This window comes from Schistocerca americana, chromosome X, assembly GCF_021461395.2.
Source record: "Schistocerca americana isolate TAMUIC-IGC-003095 chromosome X, iqSchAmer2.1, whole genome shotgun sequence".
NCBI lineage: Eukaryota > Metazoa > Arthropoda > Insecta > Orthoptera > Acrididae > Schistocerca > Schistocerca americana.
Window position 1 is genome coordinate 622,659,112 of NC_060130.1, and position 17,040 is coordinate 622,676,151.

The window sequence follows — 17,040 nt, forward strand, 5'->3', positions numbered from 1 at the left end:
TTTTACGACAGTCCTGTCGAAATTATCCAACTGGATTTTTCCAGAAGATCTTGGCCTAAATAAAAGAGAATTTAAAAAACGGGTTAGAGAGTCAGACTGTAAGAATGTGTAGTTAGAAGTAACAAGGAGACGTTTCCAGGTGAAGAATCTACTTTTTTAAAACGCTTGTAGAGTAGTGTTAGTTAGTGTAGTAGGTTATGGTCCCTGGTGTGGTACTATGCAGTCACATTTAACTGAATTGAGTAAAAATGATTGTAACAGTCCTTGCTATTAATATTAAAAAAAGTTGCGGTGTAACAGGATTTTTTTTTTGTAACCATATATATTTATTTAAATATTTTAACAACGATTCATGGCCATCACCTTCCGTACAGCAATCAAGCACCATGATCGCTACGCTACAAAGCGAATTGCATAGATATGACTAATTTACAGCTTTAGACTCAATTTTATATGCCTGTTGGAGGACAAGAAATTCTTTCACACCATACAAACAAAACAACTACAGTAATTCAGACAAACGGTAAGGCAGATTCAAAGCAATGACGAACTGAAAAATTTGAACTGAAATTTACCATTTTTTGCCGGAAGTTTCTGGTGATTTTCCAGGGTTGTCTTTAGAAAATCTATGTATTCTTTCCACGGAACTGACGCTCACCCCTGTATAAGTAACTGTTCGTGTTACTGGCTGCGAAAGACGGTGGAGCAATTTTTTTTGCTCTCTTCTTCGCAGGTTTTAGTGACATTACTAATTATTTTTCTTTCTCGACTCCGTAGCGTGCTACCCTTTGCCCTTCTCTGAGGAGTAGATGGAGTATTTGGCGTTGCCCGCGATGGGCCAGGAACCTCATATTGCAGTGTAAAACTTCACTAACAAGGGAACCTCCCCATCGCACCCCCCTCAGATTTGGTTGTAAGTTGGCACAGTGGATAGGCCTTGAAAAACCGAACACAGATGAATCGAGGAAACAGGAAGAAGTTGTGTGGAACTATAAAAAAATAAGCAAAATATACAAACTGAGTAGTCCATGCGGAAGATATAAAACATCAAGGACATTCCGAAATAAGGAGCGACGTGGTCCCGTGGTTAGCGTGAGCAGCTGCGGAGCGAGAGGTCCATGGTTCAAGTCTCCACACAAGGGAAAAATTTTTCTTTATTTTAGCAAAGTTATGATCTATCCCTTCGTTCATTGACGTCTCTGTTCACTGTAATAAGTTTAGTGTCTGTGTTGTGCGACCGCACCGCAAAACCGTGCGACTAGTAGACGAAAAGACGTGCCTCTCCAATGGGAACCGAAAGCTTTTGATCGCAAGGTCATAGGTCAACCGATTCCTCCACAGGAAAACACGTCTGATATATTCTATACGACACTGGTGACGGCATGTGCGTCACATGATAGGAATATGTTGTCGACCCACCTAACTTGTACACTTGGCGAATGGGTAAAAAGATTCTTCTACCTTGCCCGATTTAGGTTTTCTTGTGGAAGTGATAATAACTCCCAAAAAAGTGATGAAAACATAAGAGTTTGTCACATAAACTGCAACAAATGAATCCAAAAGTCTCACACTCGCACACTTTTCCCTGTGCTCTGTCAAAACATATGTTTTTTACGTTTTCAAATTTTTCCATGTGTAGACCGTCAAATCCTGCATATGTCCAAACAAATCTGGTCCTGGAATTTTGGAGGGCGAAGTTGATTGTGTGTGAGTGCCTGAACTTTGATAATTGTCTGAAAATAAAACATTAAACTTTGTGCTCGAAGGAAGACTTGAACCAGGGACCTCTCGTTCCGCAGCTGCTCACGCTAACCACAGGACCACGGCGCCCCTCGGCTCCCATTCTCCTTGATGTTGCATATCTTGCGCATGGACAACTCAGTTTGTACATTTTACTTTTTTTTTCATAGTTCCACACAACTTCTTCCTGTTTTCTCAATTGATCTGTGTTCAGTTTTTCAAGGCCTATCCACTGTGCCAACTTATAACTAAATCTGAGGGGGGTGCGATGGGGAGGTTCCCTTGTAAGGAACGTAGCGAAGCTCACTAGTCAAGAATCAAGAATTTTATTCACCGTAGATCATTTTACAATGATATTGGCTTTACAATGGCTACGCACAGTTCAGTATTACATCACTGAGGTTGGCAGCGGCCAGACGCTAAACACGAATGAACCGAAGTGACCCGAATTTTAACGACTCAGAACTAGGGAGGCCTGACTTCTTTTTGTGAACAAGCAGTAATCGTTGAGAGATACGTTGTGTGCTGGTACCCAGGCTACGTTGAACAGCATCCGTAATATACTCATCATCTAGCGCTCGTACCTATTGTCAACGCTATGTAGGGAACCTGACTCCCGTAACATTCGAAATATTCCACGAATGGTTTGTACACTCGGAATCCTCCGAGTTGGATAACGTAGGCGAAAAAAATGGTTCAAATGGCACTGAGCACTATGGGACTCAACTGCTGAGGTCATTAGTCCCCTAGAACTTAGAACTATTACATCACTGGCACTGAGCACTATGGGACTCAACTGCTGAGGTCATTAGTCCCCTAGAGCTTAGAACTAGTTAAACCTAACTAACCTAAGGACATCACAATCATCCACGCCCGGTGCAGGATTCGAACCTGCGACCGTAGCGGTCCTGCGGTTCCAGACTGCAGCGCCTTTAACCGCACGGCCACTTCGGCCGGCTAACGTAGGCGATATTTGTTAACTATAGCCTTAGCATTACCACCACATTTGCCATAAATTAACATCATATCGACGTATTCCGCTACGGTTGCCAACAATGACATTAACGTTTCTAATGGAAAATAAGCAAATTTACTTGTGTAATAATACTTGCTTCTCTGGATGTTCTGGAAAACTATTGCAGTTACACGTCTGAGACATGTTTTATTAGATTCACCAGACCAGTAACAACAAAATAAAAGGAAATCGTGCTTTACTTTAACCTAGTACAGCTTTTCGATGGCTTCATATTAGCAAAGTTCCTAATTTCAGGCAAAATCTTTTATTAACTGTAGCTCTGTAACTAAACATTTTCGAACCTATGTATATGTGAACTTTCTTCTGTACTTTTATTTGTAGAACCTATCTATATCCAGATCCTGCTCCAGCTACTGCCAGGTGTGGGTGCTGACATGTCCTCTCCACTTGGCTCAGTCCTCCCACCACTTCTCTTCCTCCACTTGCTGCCAGGTGTTTTATTGTTTGGTAGAAATTGCCTCCCTTCTGTAACCTCCTATTAATTTCGTTAGTTATTCTTCCATCCCTAGTTATTTCACTTCCTAAATAAGTGAAACTTTCTACCACTTTGAGGGGTTTTCCATCCAAGGTAATATTTCCGTTGATCCCTTTCTCTCTTCCAAATACCATTACTTCACTCTTATCGTTATTTATTTTCAATCCGTACCTTTTCATTATATCCTTCCACGCATCAAGTTGTAACTGCGCATCTACCTCTTTATCACCCCATATTACCATATCATCTGCAAAAATCATCTTTTTGTCTTTTTCTTTTACTATATCTTGAACTACCCTATTCATTCCCTCCATTGCAACATTAAAAAGTGCAGGAGATAGAATACTTACTTGCTTAAGTCCTTGTCTTATTTCAAAGTATTCAGAGTTTGGTTTTCTAATTTACAATTGTGTCCTCTGTACATTGTTTTCTACGAGTATATCTATCTTCTTCATTTCTTCCCAGAGTCTTTCTCTGTTAACTGAGTCATATGCATTTTCTATGTCTATAAAAACCATTATCACCCTTTTGTTACAGTCTCAACTTTTTTCCATCAGTTGACAGACAGAAAATATCACGTCGATTTTGGTTCTCCTTTTCCTAAACCCATGCTGTTCTTCACTCAGCTCCTTTTCTATCTTTTCACTTATTTGATTTAGTAAAATTCTTTCAAAAATCTTGGCTGTATGACTGATAAGGGTTATTCCTCTGTAGTTTTTACAAAGCCATTTATTGCCTTTATTGAACATGGGAACAATGTCTCCTCTTCTCCAACCGTCAGGTATTGTACTATTTCTCCACAAACTTGACACTACTCTATACAGCCACCGCATTCCCACTGGACCTGCTGCTCTTATCATGTCCACAGATACTTCATCTGGTCCTGGGGCTTTCCCCCTATTCATCTTCTTCACAGCTATTTCCATTTCTTCCAGTGTAATTTGTCCTAATTCTGCTTCCCAACTTCTCTCAATTTCTCCATTATTTGTTGTTTCCTTGTGTACCTACTCCTCCGCGTTTAACAGTTTCTTAAAATGTTCTTTCCAGACATCTTATATATTCCCTGGATCTTCAGTCATGGTACCGTCCTCTGTTTCCATCTTTACTGGTACTTCAGAAGCCTTCCTTTTATTTTTCATCATTTTAAAGAACATTTTCTTATTGCTCTTCACATCTTCTTCAGATTTTTTTGTAAACTCTTCCATGCCTTTTTCTTTGCTGCTTCCACTATTTCTTTGCACTTCTTCTTTTCTTCTATATATCTTTTATGGTCTTTGTCATTTTTAGTTTTCCACCACTTTCTCCATGCTCCATTTTTTCATCTAACTGTTTGGATTGTGGTATCATCCCACCAACTTATCTGTCTTACTTTTTACATTCCAGATGTTCTACCGCATACTTTTTGTGCTGCTTCGACTAAAGTGTCTTTGAATAAACTCCATTCTTTTTCTACATCTCAGAGAACTTCTTTTGGAAACTTTTGTGTGATTAATTCTCTGTACTTCTCAGCACTTTCACTGTCCTTCAATTTCGAATCCCGTATCCTCATCACTTTCATCTATTTTCTATTTTTCACACACTGATTCATTTTCCATTGTCCCACCAGTACTCTACAGTCTCCATCTGCACTCACACTTGGGATTACCTTCATATTTGTTACTTTCTCTCCCAATTCCCTATCTACTAGAATATAATGAATTACACTCTTGGTTCTTCCATCCCAACTGCATCTGGTGATAACATGACTTTCTCTCTTCATAAACCAGCTGTTTGCTATTTTCATTCCATTCCTTTGGCACAATTCCAGGAGTCTTTTTCCTTCTTCATTTCTTCAAAAATGTTCATATGTGTGTGAAATCTAATGGGACTTCACTGCTAAGGTCATCAGTCCCTAAGCTTACACACTACTTAACCTAAATTATCCTAAGGACAAACACACACACCCATGCCCGAGGGAGGACTCGAACCTCCGCCAGGACCAGCCACACAGTCCATGACTGCAGCGCCTTAGACCGCTCAGCTAATCCCGTGCGGCTTCATTTCTTTCTCCATATCCAAAACATCACAACACTTGCTCAAATCCCTTTCTGTCTTTGCATACCTGTGCATTAAATCCTCCCATCACTATATTAGCACTCTCTATATGGCTTTATAACTCATTTTCAAAGTCTATCTTCTCTTCTTCACTACATCCCACTTGAGATTCATAAATCTGGATTACTTTTAGTGTTTCTTTTTGGACTCTCAGGTTTAAGATTATGATCCTGTCTGACATATACCTCACACTTTCAATACAGCTTTGTCCATTCTTAGTCACCATCACTGCCAAACCATTTATTCCAAACCTGTTATTCCCACTCCAGTACAGTTTTCCTCCTCCTCTCAAATTCTTCTCACCTTTTCCCTTCCACTTTGTTTCGCTTAATCCCAATATATCCAACTTTCTCTGTGTTTGTACATCTGTCATTTCTTCCATTTTCCCATTGAGGGTTAATATATTAAGGGTGTCAATATTTAGGTTATTTTTTAGTCCAGTTGGTTTCATCTTATTGTACTGATGAATGTCATCAGGTCTCCCATCATTCGCACCAGTACTTGAAGAAGCAGTGGGGTCAAATCCTGAGTGGTTCATTCTGAGGCTCGTCTGCGTTTGGAAAGCAGTATTGGAAGACTTTCCTACTGGCTTGCTAGGCCTAATGCAAAAAAGGATTTTGCTGTTGGGGTTGTCTCCCTTAGCCTTTGGAGTTTCGATTCCACCACAAGGCAGTCGTTCCCTTCTCATTTAACCCCCAGAAAGGAGGGTTGCCTCATCTGCCAGCTACGCCATTCCGAAGTCTTCCTTCTCCGCTGTCGCTGCCATTAAGGTCTTCACACATAACCCTGGGCATGGGTTCTGTGTTATACCCCACGGGATTGGGTCCCTGCCTGAACTCAGCCACCCTAGCACTCCGGCCTACTGACATGTAGGATGCCCACCCCCACAACGTGGACACACCAGACAGGAATTACCCCAGTGGAGGAGTAGGGAAAGGGACCCTACCTCCCTGGAGCTGGGTTAATGATTGTGTATGGTGCCACAATCAAAGGTTTATTTGTAGAATATCATATTAAATATTTTTATGTTATTTTAATATTTTATTTGTAGAATAACATATTAAAATATTTACATATCATTGTGAATCACCCTGTATACAAAAGAACATGAAATAAATAAATTTTACATGTATACCAACCGGTTGGAAACAGCATGTCTCAAGTTCTCAAGCAGCCTCTTTGGTCCCCCCCCCCCCCCCCCCCCCCCCCCCCGCAGGGTGAGAGTGAAAAACGTAAAAATTAATAAATAAATAAAAAAAATAAAAATTGTGTTTGCGTAACGAGAAGGTTAAGTCATGATTGGCTGACTAAATAATGCCTCTTTTACCATATGTGCTGTGAGTGGCTGGCTAAATCCCATCGCGTATGCAGGCTTTGATTGGTTGACAAGCAAATTGAGCAGCCGCTATCTGATTCAGTCCTTACGATGGTACTGTGTTGTGTCTGGTAGTGGTATTTACTCTTGCGAATTAAGAAAATATGGAATTCCAGTGATACACTGCATTAAAGATCTCTCCAAAACACGTTATTTTTGGTACTGCATTATAGTGCCGAAGTGGCGGGAACTGCGGTAACGGTATATAAAAATTCCACCAATAATATTTTTTTTTTTACATTTTTGGGCGTGATTGTGACTCCCACATATTCTAACGAATTATAGGAGCGGCCAATGACGTATATTTTACTTTGTTTCTGAGTATCTGGGGATTTTCAGTTCCCTGTCTGAAGTCTACCAGCATCCTGTTATAGGATTATAGAATTATACGCAGTTGTCTTCTTTACCAGATCATTTAACTTTCCACAAACATGAGTGACTCCTATTTATTTCCCGAAATTCAACACTGAACACCTTAAAACATAGACGCGTATCTGAACATTTAAGAATTCGATGTGCACAAAAGACGAAAAACACTAGTTTAAACAAACAGCTGATTCAAACACAAATTCGTCTTCTTACATGCGATTTTCGGTCACAGATTTGGGCAGAACTCCCACGGAAACGTCCAGGATTGTGTACCTCATATCTGCAGAAATTTCCTGTCTACGAGCTACAATGTGTCTGCCCAGATGTTACTTGTGCAAACATTTAGGCTAACAGATAATTTGCGTGTTGACCGGCTAGAAGTAAGAGAGCGGCATTCCAATTTCCCGGAATGCTTCGCGCGCGCGTGTGTGTTCGTGATTGTGTGTGTGTGTTGTGTGTGTATGTGTGTGTGTGTGGCGCCAAGTAGGAAAGAGCTTGCGAGGAGGGATATTATAAAGGAAAATAAAATAATAAATAAAGATTGTTCATCAGTTTAGGTTTATTCAGTATATAAATGGTTAACAATAGCTATAGTTCATCGAAGTGAAACTAATACTACTAAAGCACTCGCGTGTGCACAAGATACAGCGTAGGCCTATCAGCGTGTTTACAATTGTAGATAACGTAGTTCATAGTTCAGAATTGAAGAATCGTGGGATGGAAATCGTACTTAAGCTATGACTACTTCGTGGTCGGCCTACTCAGAATGTCAGTGTTTCATCAGTACTTGTTTTACGTTAAGCCTTAGAAAAAGGCAGTCCAATTATTTTTTTAATCAGTTTCCTTATCTATCGTCTATTTATGTCAGCATTTCATCAGTCCGCGGGTCACATTAAGGACGTGGTAGGTCTTAACGTCAGTTTAATATTTAGGGCCTACTATTAGCTGCGAACAATACGCATTTTCTTGCCATTCGTGCTTAGTATTTATAGTCGCACCACTTCACTTCGAAGACGTAGATTTTTGCTCGATACCGCATAGTTTATATTACAACCAGAAAATACATTTTACTACTGAAAGCAGTAAACCTCTGTATGAGCCACCTCCACTAGAATATAATGGCAAATAACTATTTACAAAATTTGCAAAAAAATGTCAGAAGTATTACAGATCACATCCAAAACAACTGATGGTATTACTATCCACCTTTAAATTTGTGTTTATAATGAAAATTGGAAATTTTCTAACAGCCACAAATGTAAAACAAATATAGGTTTTTTGTATAATGTTCTCACACGTATGTGATTTAAAATCAAAATATACTTACTTGCAGCCACAAAAACCACACAGACCCAAGTAAAATGACATCAGCTTGCAGTGCTATATTTGTATTTAAACAAGTTGTGTTGTCATGTAGGCATCTTGATCATGCTTGAACTTACTTACAATTTTTCATATGAAGCAGTCTAGTAGTATATGTGAATTTTGTTTTACTATTACCTTTATTACCAGTTCTATGTCATTCACCAGCCATGGCTGGACAGACAGCGTCAGGTTTACAATAATATTACTACAATAAGATAAATAAAATATTGCAATTTGAACTATGATATTAAGGTGGGTACTATGAAACAAAAAGTTAAGAACAAGACTATAATATACTTTACAACAGTAAGACAGTCAGTATTAGAACACAGTGTAGTAAAATAGCATAGTTGCTGTTGTTTTCATTGGTGCTGAGTCTCTATCACAAGAGAAGTATTCTATATTTTACAAAGGTTGTTCTTTTAGTATAAACAAAATTTCAGTTCTAAATTGTTTGATTCACCACACAGCTGGTTTTTTTATCATTAGAGGGTACTTACAATAGCTCTGTGTGTGTCTCAGTTTGTGCTGAATTGGAGAAAATTTCCTTTCTGACAATACAAAGTAATGTACAGTATCTCTATCAAAACCAGAAATTGCTATTTTCTGAATGGTGAACATATTACTAAATAAAAATGCAGTTAACCCTACAATGTTCACTTTGAGACAGTGTGAGTTAAATAAAAAATAAGGACTGACAACTTACCTATCCACACCGCAAAAGAAAACTTAGAAATGAGTACTGAATACACTTCATAAACTGTGTAAGATAATTTGAGCTTATATTTGTATAAATGCCTCAACTATAATCTAGGATTATAGTTGAGGATAGGATTGTAAAAATAATCTGAACCTGCCATCCCTGTGCTGAAATACTTCCACTTTAGTGAGATGCTGGTACTTAACAATGTATGTTTGTTTCGTATTTATCACAGATGGAGGCTAAAGCAAGGCTCACTGGAAATATTTTAGGTTTTTTATTTCCTGTTACATAATGTGGCACTATAGCACATACTTCCTGAAGATGTAGTAATTATTGCTGTTAATTAGTAAGACATGCAGTTTTTCTTATAATTCCATCTGAACCTCAATTGCTGCTTCACCACATGTATGTGGTTCATCAATCCCCCTCTGCTACCAACATTAGCTACTCTCAATAGCACTGGCAGGCATTCTCACTCGATGAAATTTTGCTACTACACTTCCTGCATGCCTTACCTTCCCCACAGGCTTCATAGTCCTCTCTGCTTCTCACTTTAGTTGTAGTTATAGGTCTATTTACTCTTCATCATACTGCCTTCTTAATGGTGCCCACCTGTCTTGCTGCACATCCACAAAAATGTGTCCTTGCCATTGACATGCCTACATTTTGAGTGAACTATCTCTATCATTGTTTTTATGTCCAATGCTGGTCCTTTCCAAATTAGAAAAAAAAAATGCTTTCTTACATATGTGACTGTCATAAATTTCCGTACACTTTTTTCTTGAATTCCAGCTGGTTTTAGTTTAATTTTTTCCTCTGCTTTCCACTTGAAATTTTCTCTTTCTTTCCTGCCCTCAGCTGTACAAATTTTATTTAAGATTTATTCCCTGACAGGACTCCTAGTTTCTTGGTTTTTCTGCCGTTCACATGACTTGCCATTCAAAAATAAAACTTCCTTTTGTACTCAGATGTAGTATTCTGCTAAATTGTTGCCAGTATTTCTCCTCTGCTTTTGAGTTCCTCTACTGCATTTGCTGCCTCTTTTATTTCATCTCTCCTATCACCAAAAGAAATGGAGAAATGTTTAACTGTTTAGAAGGTACAGTGGCACCTTTCATGCACAGCTAATGAAAGCTGCTGTCATCATTGTGAACTTTTCTTTGGACATAGATTTTTGATAGTATGCTCTGCCATTAAAAATCGAAGAAAGCAAGTAAAATCTTCTCACTTAAACTGTTCCACAATTTTGGCCTGATAAAACTAAGATAAATTCCATTCCACTTTCATGCTTATTGGTGTTTGACAATTGCTGCTTCATCCTCTGGCTAAGGCATCAGTGATCAGCTATGTTGGAGGGTTACTGCTCTCTCATATGTCAGTGTCAACTTTCGAAATGGTAACTGCTACTTCCCTTTCAAGCTGTCCAAATGAGAGTCATTTCATTCTGTTCTTTATCTACCTCTATACTCTGCAAGCCACCTTATGTCGTTTGGCGGATGGTATTTCTCATACCACTATTATTTTTCCCCTCTCCTGACCCTAGTACTTTCTGTAGGACTAAAATTAGTCATGAGAAATAGCTATTTTGTGCAAATAAAGTGCTTAACATTAGCTATGACACATTAAATGTTAAAATATTTTCTCAAGAGAAAGTTTTTGAAATTGCAGGTGTATCTTGTTCTAGTATTAAGCTAATACATGTGTCTGTTTACCATAACCCACAAGCTATGTTGCTTGTGTTAATGAACATCCAACAAGATAAGATGCATGCGTGGACAATATAATTACTAACCTAGATAAAAATGAATTAGATTGTGGTGTGATGGACCCAATGTTATTGAATCATCTAAGCTTGTGGACGACTATTGAGAGTATTAATTATATGCTTAATGACAAGTTATCTGAAGTTCAGTTAGTTAATTAGTTACTTAGCTAGTTTCATGTTTCACTGACCCATTTTGCATGATAAATCATAATGATGTGGATTGAGTCATTTTACATTCACATTGCAAATTTGTGTATATGGTTACATGCTGAAAGTATGAGTAACTGTGATAACATTGAGTGTACCTTTGTGTTTATTGACACCCTCACTGAATCACTCAATGAATGTTGCCCACAAGTAACTAAAAGGGTCAAAATTGATTATACACCAAGCAAATGAACTACACTGGTACACTCATTATGTGAAATAGTTCTGAAGTGAACTTTTTGCCTTATACACCATGACAAAAGCTGGAAAATATATAGGACAGCAAAAAATTATGGAGAGCATAAAACAAATGAAAAGCAGCCTATAAGTAGCAGGGGTTGCTGTAATGGCCAAATGACAAATAATAATAATAATAATAATTATTATTATTATTATTATTATTAAAACAAACATGTGGATCCAGTCTTGCCTGCAGCACTAAATAATGTCTTTATAAACTGTTCAAGTCAAGGACAGTTGGCTGCCTCAGAAATACATGAAAATATTGTGAAGGTACTTTGGGCAATATAGGCCTACAAGATGTGAGAAACATTGTTTTCAAGTGAACTCAGGTTAGTGGCCAGATTGTGTGCTGAATTGTATCTAATCTAGGTAACTCGCATAGTGAAGATGCCTGTGGCTTCTCAAATTACATAATAAAACATGTAGGCCTAGTTGATATTTTCATCTCTGACTTACTTCATAAGCTGCACATTTCAAGCTGGGAAATTCCCTGATGTCTTGAAATCAAAAGTAATTGTCCCAATTTATAAGAAGGAACAGAAAACAGTCCTGACCGTTAAAGACCAGTTTTCTCTATTCCCATAATATCAAAGATCATAGGACACAGTATGAAAGAGCAACTACACAGCTACTTTAAGAACAATAAGCTAATGTCTTCTCACTGTATGGCTTTAGGTCTGGCCTATCGACCATCAAAGGTGTTAATTGTCTGATTGTAGATTATTCTGCAATATTTTGAAAGCTATTATTTTGTTCCTTTACCTGAGCAAAACATTTCACGCTGTATCACATGATATCCCAACATCAAAATTTGGAAAATATAGTATTAAGGAAATAAATTATCATTAAACAAATCATATCTATTAGATATAAAACAAGTTGTCACATAAATAATTGTAGCTCAAATGCCCTACCTGTTACTACAAGAGTGCCACAAGATTCTGTCCTGGGCACTTTCCTTTATCTGATATATAGGAATGATCTACTAGTTGTTTACCAAGCGCGGTAACACAGCGGTTAGCACACTGACCTTGCATTTTAGAGGACAAAAATTCAAACCCATCTCCGGCCATCCAGATTTAGGTTTTCTGTTACTTCCCTAAAGTGCTTCAGGCAAATGCTGGGATGGTTCCTTTCAAAGGGCACGGCCGATTTCCTTCACTAATCCAAGCTTGTGCTCAGTCTCTAATTACCTTGTCAATGGGACATTAAACACTAATCTCCTCCTCTTCCTAGTTGTTTGCCCTAAAAGTCAGTAATTTATTCTGATGATACAACACAATCCCAGTATACAGAAATAAAAAGGAAAACCCTGACAATGGCTGAAATTTCTGTTCAGTGATTACACAAAAAGAAACCAATAGAAAATAAAAGCAAAGCTGGGGTGGGACGCCAAGTGTGCCCTTCCAAAGGAACCATCCTGAAATGTGCCTTGACTTATTTAGGGCAATCATGGAAAACCTAAATATGGATGGGCAGATGGGGATTTTAGATGTTTTTGTCCAGAATGTTATTCCAGTATCTTACCACTGTGCCCCTTCACTTAGTGCTCTTGTCTGGGGCTTTTCTGTATCCACTGTTAATCTGACCTTGTAACTGTACATCAAGTATAATTGACCGAGTTAGTGCATTTGTGAAGACAAGGGCCTCAGACTTGAGAGGATGGAAGCTCATCTGCACTTGGCCATCCTGATTTAGAATTTCTGTGTTTTCCCAAAAACACTTCAGGCCAATGGCGGTATGCTTCTGTCAACAAGGCCACAACCAATCACCTATCCTGTCATCATTTCCTTAAGATTCTTCCAGTGAATCTCAATCTGTTATGTGCTTTTCCTAGTACTAGCGTTATGCTGTTTTGTATTTTGGTCACTCCAAACTGATACTAGATTTTGTAGTTGGTACTGTTTTCGGTGATTTGTCAAGAATAATGTATTCAAACAATAATGTTATGTCACATATTTATGCGTAGTACAGTGTATTTATTTACTATATGGGTCAGCTGTCAGTCTATTCCTGAAGCAATGAGTTAACCCTGTGAGGGTCTTCCTGCAAGTTGCTACAGTATTGTGACATTGCAACTTACTTACATATATACAGACCACTTTAGACAGCTTCCGGTGTTATCCTGCAGCCTCCCTTAAGATGCACCCAAAGTTGCTTTTATCTGACAGTTTTGCCCCATTATATACATATTGTGCAGATCATTTTAGGATTACGAGATATTAAGATGTGGAATGTATTAAAGAATATATAAACATAGATTAAGAATAATGGGAATTTCTGGATTGAGTGATAGATAAAATAAGGGATAGGCAACCAGTCACCTATAATAGATCCATGTGTGGGGCACAGAAACACATAACAGAAAACAGCATTCACACTAGCATTTGAGCACTAGCTTGCTTTCTAGCAGTAGTACACACATTCACACACACACAACCACAAAGCCATCCAAATGCAGACTCCTATGGACATGGCAAGTCTTGCCTGACTCAATAAACTGAAAATTACTATGCTGTATAAACACGAGCTCAATGTAGTTATTTTGTCTATTGCTTACTTACTCCTTGGCCTCCTTTGCCCTCCCGGACAATCTCCAGCCACACTTCTCTGCTGGTTGCCTTGACTCTCCATCTTCTAATTCCCTTTCTTCTCAAGTCCTCACTAAAAACCAATTTCTATATGGTTTCTGTTGTCAGCGTCATTTATCTGTTACATCTGCCTGGTTTCCTTTGTCCTTCGGTCCAATAACTAGCTCTTTTTCTGGGATAGGGTTGTTAGACCCACACCCAACCCTCCTCCTTTATCCAGGCTTGGGACTGACACTGGGATTTCCATGGTGTCTCCCAGTGGTAGAGTTATTTTGTCTACTCACTTGAGAGGAAATGCTGGGGAGGTATAGTCTCTCTGTAAACTGAAGAGCGAGCCCTGCTCATGGTGGAGGAAGGTGCATTTCCTGGAAGAATGCTACAGCTGCTGTACAGGGTGATTAAGGATCAATTTCTTTCTATCAGTGTAGAATCGTGCACAGATATTTATGGAGATTCTGCCCATATGTGTTTCTTGTGCTAGTATTGTTAGTAACTCGTATCTGTATTCCATTTGGTGTTATCGCACTATGTGGGAAATAAACAACCAAGGTATGTCTGTACACTTTGTCACCAACTACTCATAAGATGAGCTGTGGAAGGGTTGGTATAACTTTTTGAAACATCTTACAGTTGCTTTTTGTGATGTAGTGGGGTGCATATAGTGAGGAATCACCTGCTTGCTCCTCAGTTTGCAAGCCTACAAAGGAGGGAAGTGCAGTCCAGTGACCTACTTTCTCTCTCACTTTAGCCTTTTAGCCTTCTCATTCCCCTCCTCCTCCCTCTTTCACCCTGTCACACTCTCTCCTCCCCCCTTCTCACCCAGGACACAATTCATCCCTTAATAAAACTCTACTGCACTTTGATGCACATTTGACATTTGTTCTTAACCCACTTCATGTAACAATAAACATTACTGTTATACCATTAAATCATTGTTTTCAATAATCTGCAATTTTTCCATCCCCTGCAATTCGGCAACAATGTAGTTTAATTTTGTATTGGGAGAAATTTTTGTTTGAAGCTGCAGATTTTGAGTTATTTGAGAAAATCATAAGCAGGTTACCTGTAAATATTAGCCTACTCCCACACATCCTATAGTCTGGGCTTTTGTAGTTGTTAACAACACTTCCTCCTACCATCCTACAAAAATGTGCAACTACATGTATTTTTCCCCTAATATTCCTTTCTTTACTGGACTATATCATCAGTAGACCTATTTAAGACCATGTCCATGCACATGACTATATTTAAGACAATGTCTTTGGTTTTACTGGCATAGTTGGCCCCTGTCCAAATCATTGCATCTCAGATTGTTTTGATTTCATTACAGGTGAGGTTGATTATGAAACTAAAACATGAACTTTTTGATTCATTATATTGCTTAATATTTTACAGTACTTTTTATAATAATTTATTTGGGTAGGCTTGCCTGAAATTTTTGCCCTAATGTACTATTCTCATTTTTTGTTTGCAAGATACACTAATTCCTTTTGTGCTCAATGGCTTTTTTGTGGTTTCTTTGGAGTGATTCTTGTATGTTGGAAAGGAATGTTCAAATATTGCTACAGTTTCATTCCTAAACAGATTATGTTTGGAAATGACATCTTTTTCACAATAGGTGTGTCTCCAGTTTACATCTTTGAGACATGATTTGAAGCCTCGTTTTTTATTTATTTGTCTGGACCATTGGGTCTCAGTTTTCACCATTCAATATTTTACTAATAATCATTAAGAATCATGTGTTGATTTCTATTTATATAGTGTAATAGTGCAAAAAATCGCAGGAGCAATGGGGAGATGCACAAGATACTGGTAAAACATAACCATAAATCAAAATGATATGGTAAACAGAGAATGTTGTCCATGCTGAAAACATGGCTATCAAATACTCTACCTTATGTTTATTGACTATAACCATTCAGTCTCAGCATGTATGCTGAAAGAGTTGGCTGTGTTACAGAGGATATATCTGAGATAGGCTTTTCAGTAGAGAATGAAGGGGAGACTAGAGGCATGCCAATCAAGGCTGATATAGATAAATGTGCATTATTTTGTAGTCTCGTATGTGACAGAAATTTCTAGGAACACATTGTTTCGTGAAGACCTTTTCAACACCATCCATTATTGATGTTTGTCAGAAGTGCTTGTCCTTTATCCCAACAGCCAAGGCACTTAGCATCTAGTCTCTAGATGTTTATGTATAGAGTTGTATCCAGATAAACATTATACAGCAGCGAGTCAGTGGCAGAGCCATTTCTTTAATGTATCATCTGTGTTTATCCCCACAACATCTTTGGAAAATAATAGCTTTTTGGTGGGTTCACCAACATGTAACACAGTGATCATCAGTAAAAGTACTCTTCACTGATCAGTGTTTATTCAGTCCCCAAAAGGGATTCATAATTAATAAATGAAAAGCACCAGTTTGCTTTTGTTCTGCAATATTACTTTTATTGTGTTAACCCGGTTTTCAGCTTACATGGCCATCTTCAGACATTTACTGAGTATTGTCACCAAATAAGTTACAATGCTTGCAAACAACATTGGAAGAGGAGCAACACGTTTAGACTGAAGCAGAAACATACAGTAAATAACGTCTTTGACAGTGTGGTGGTAATTCAATGAAAAAGTAAAAAATTGAACAGTAAATAAATAAAAATGGAGTACACAAGAAAAACTTTAACACAAAATATGAATAGTATGCCTACATAACAGTTGCTATTAATAAACAAAACAAATAAAATAAAATAAGTACCGGGCAATGCTACATCAGGAGGTATAAAACATGTAGAGTGATACACAAACCAATTAAAAGTAGAAACAAATATCATTGTAACTACAGGAACTTAAGCAATATCAATAAGATAAACAGAAATAAATAAATGCAAGAAGATGGAAGTGTTTCAGGGAAGATACAGTATATGCAATCTTTGAGAGTGTGGTGGTACTGCATTTTAATATTAACATTATATTCCAAACTGTGACCTGCCAGGTTAGCCAAGAGTGCTAATGCGCTGCTTCCTGGACTTGGGTAGGCGCTCTGGCCCCGGATCGAATCCACCCGTCGGATTGACGAC

At 38.2% G+C, this 17,040-nt stretch overlaps 1 protein-coding gene across 3 annotated transcripts in view; it reads left to right on the forward strand.

The window, feature by feature from the left end:
- Window positions 1-7,784: 7,784 nt before the first annotated feature.
- The window catches only part of LOC124555532 (probable cytochrome P450 CYP44), a 260,162-nt gene continuing 250,906 nt past the window's right edge, over window positions 7,785-17,040 (forward strand). For all 3 annotated transcript variants that reach the window (XM_047129486.1, XM_047129487.1, XM_047129488.1), the window contains exon 1: window positions 7,785-7,992. In XM_047129486.1, coding sequence (XP_046985442.1) covers window positions 7,951-7,992 — 42 coding nt within the window. In that variant the 5' untranslated portion in view covers window positions 7,785-7,950. The remainder of the gene's footprint in view (window positions 7,993-17,040) is intronic.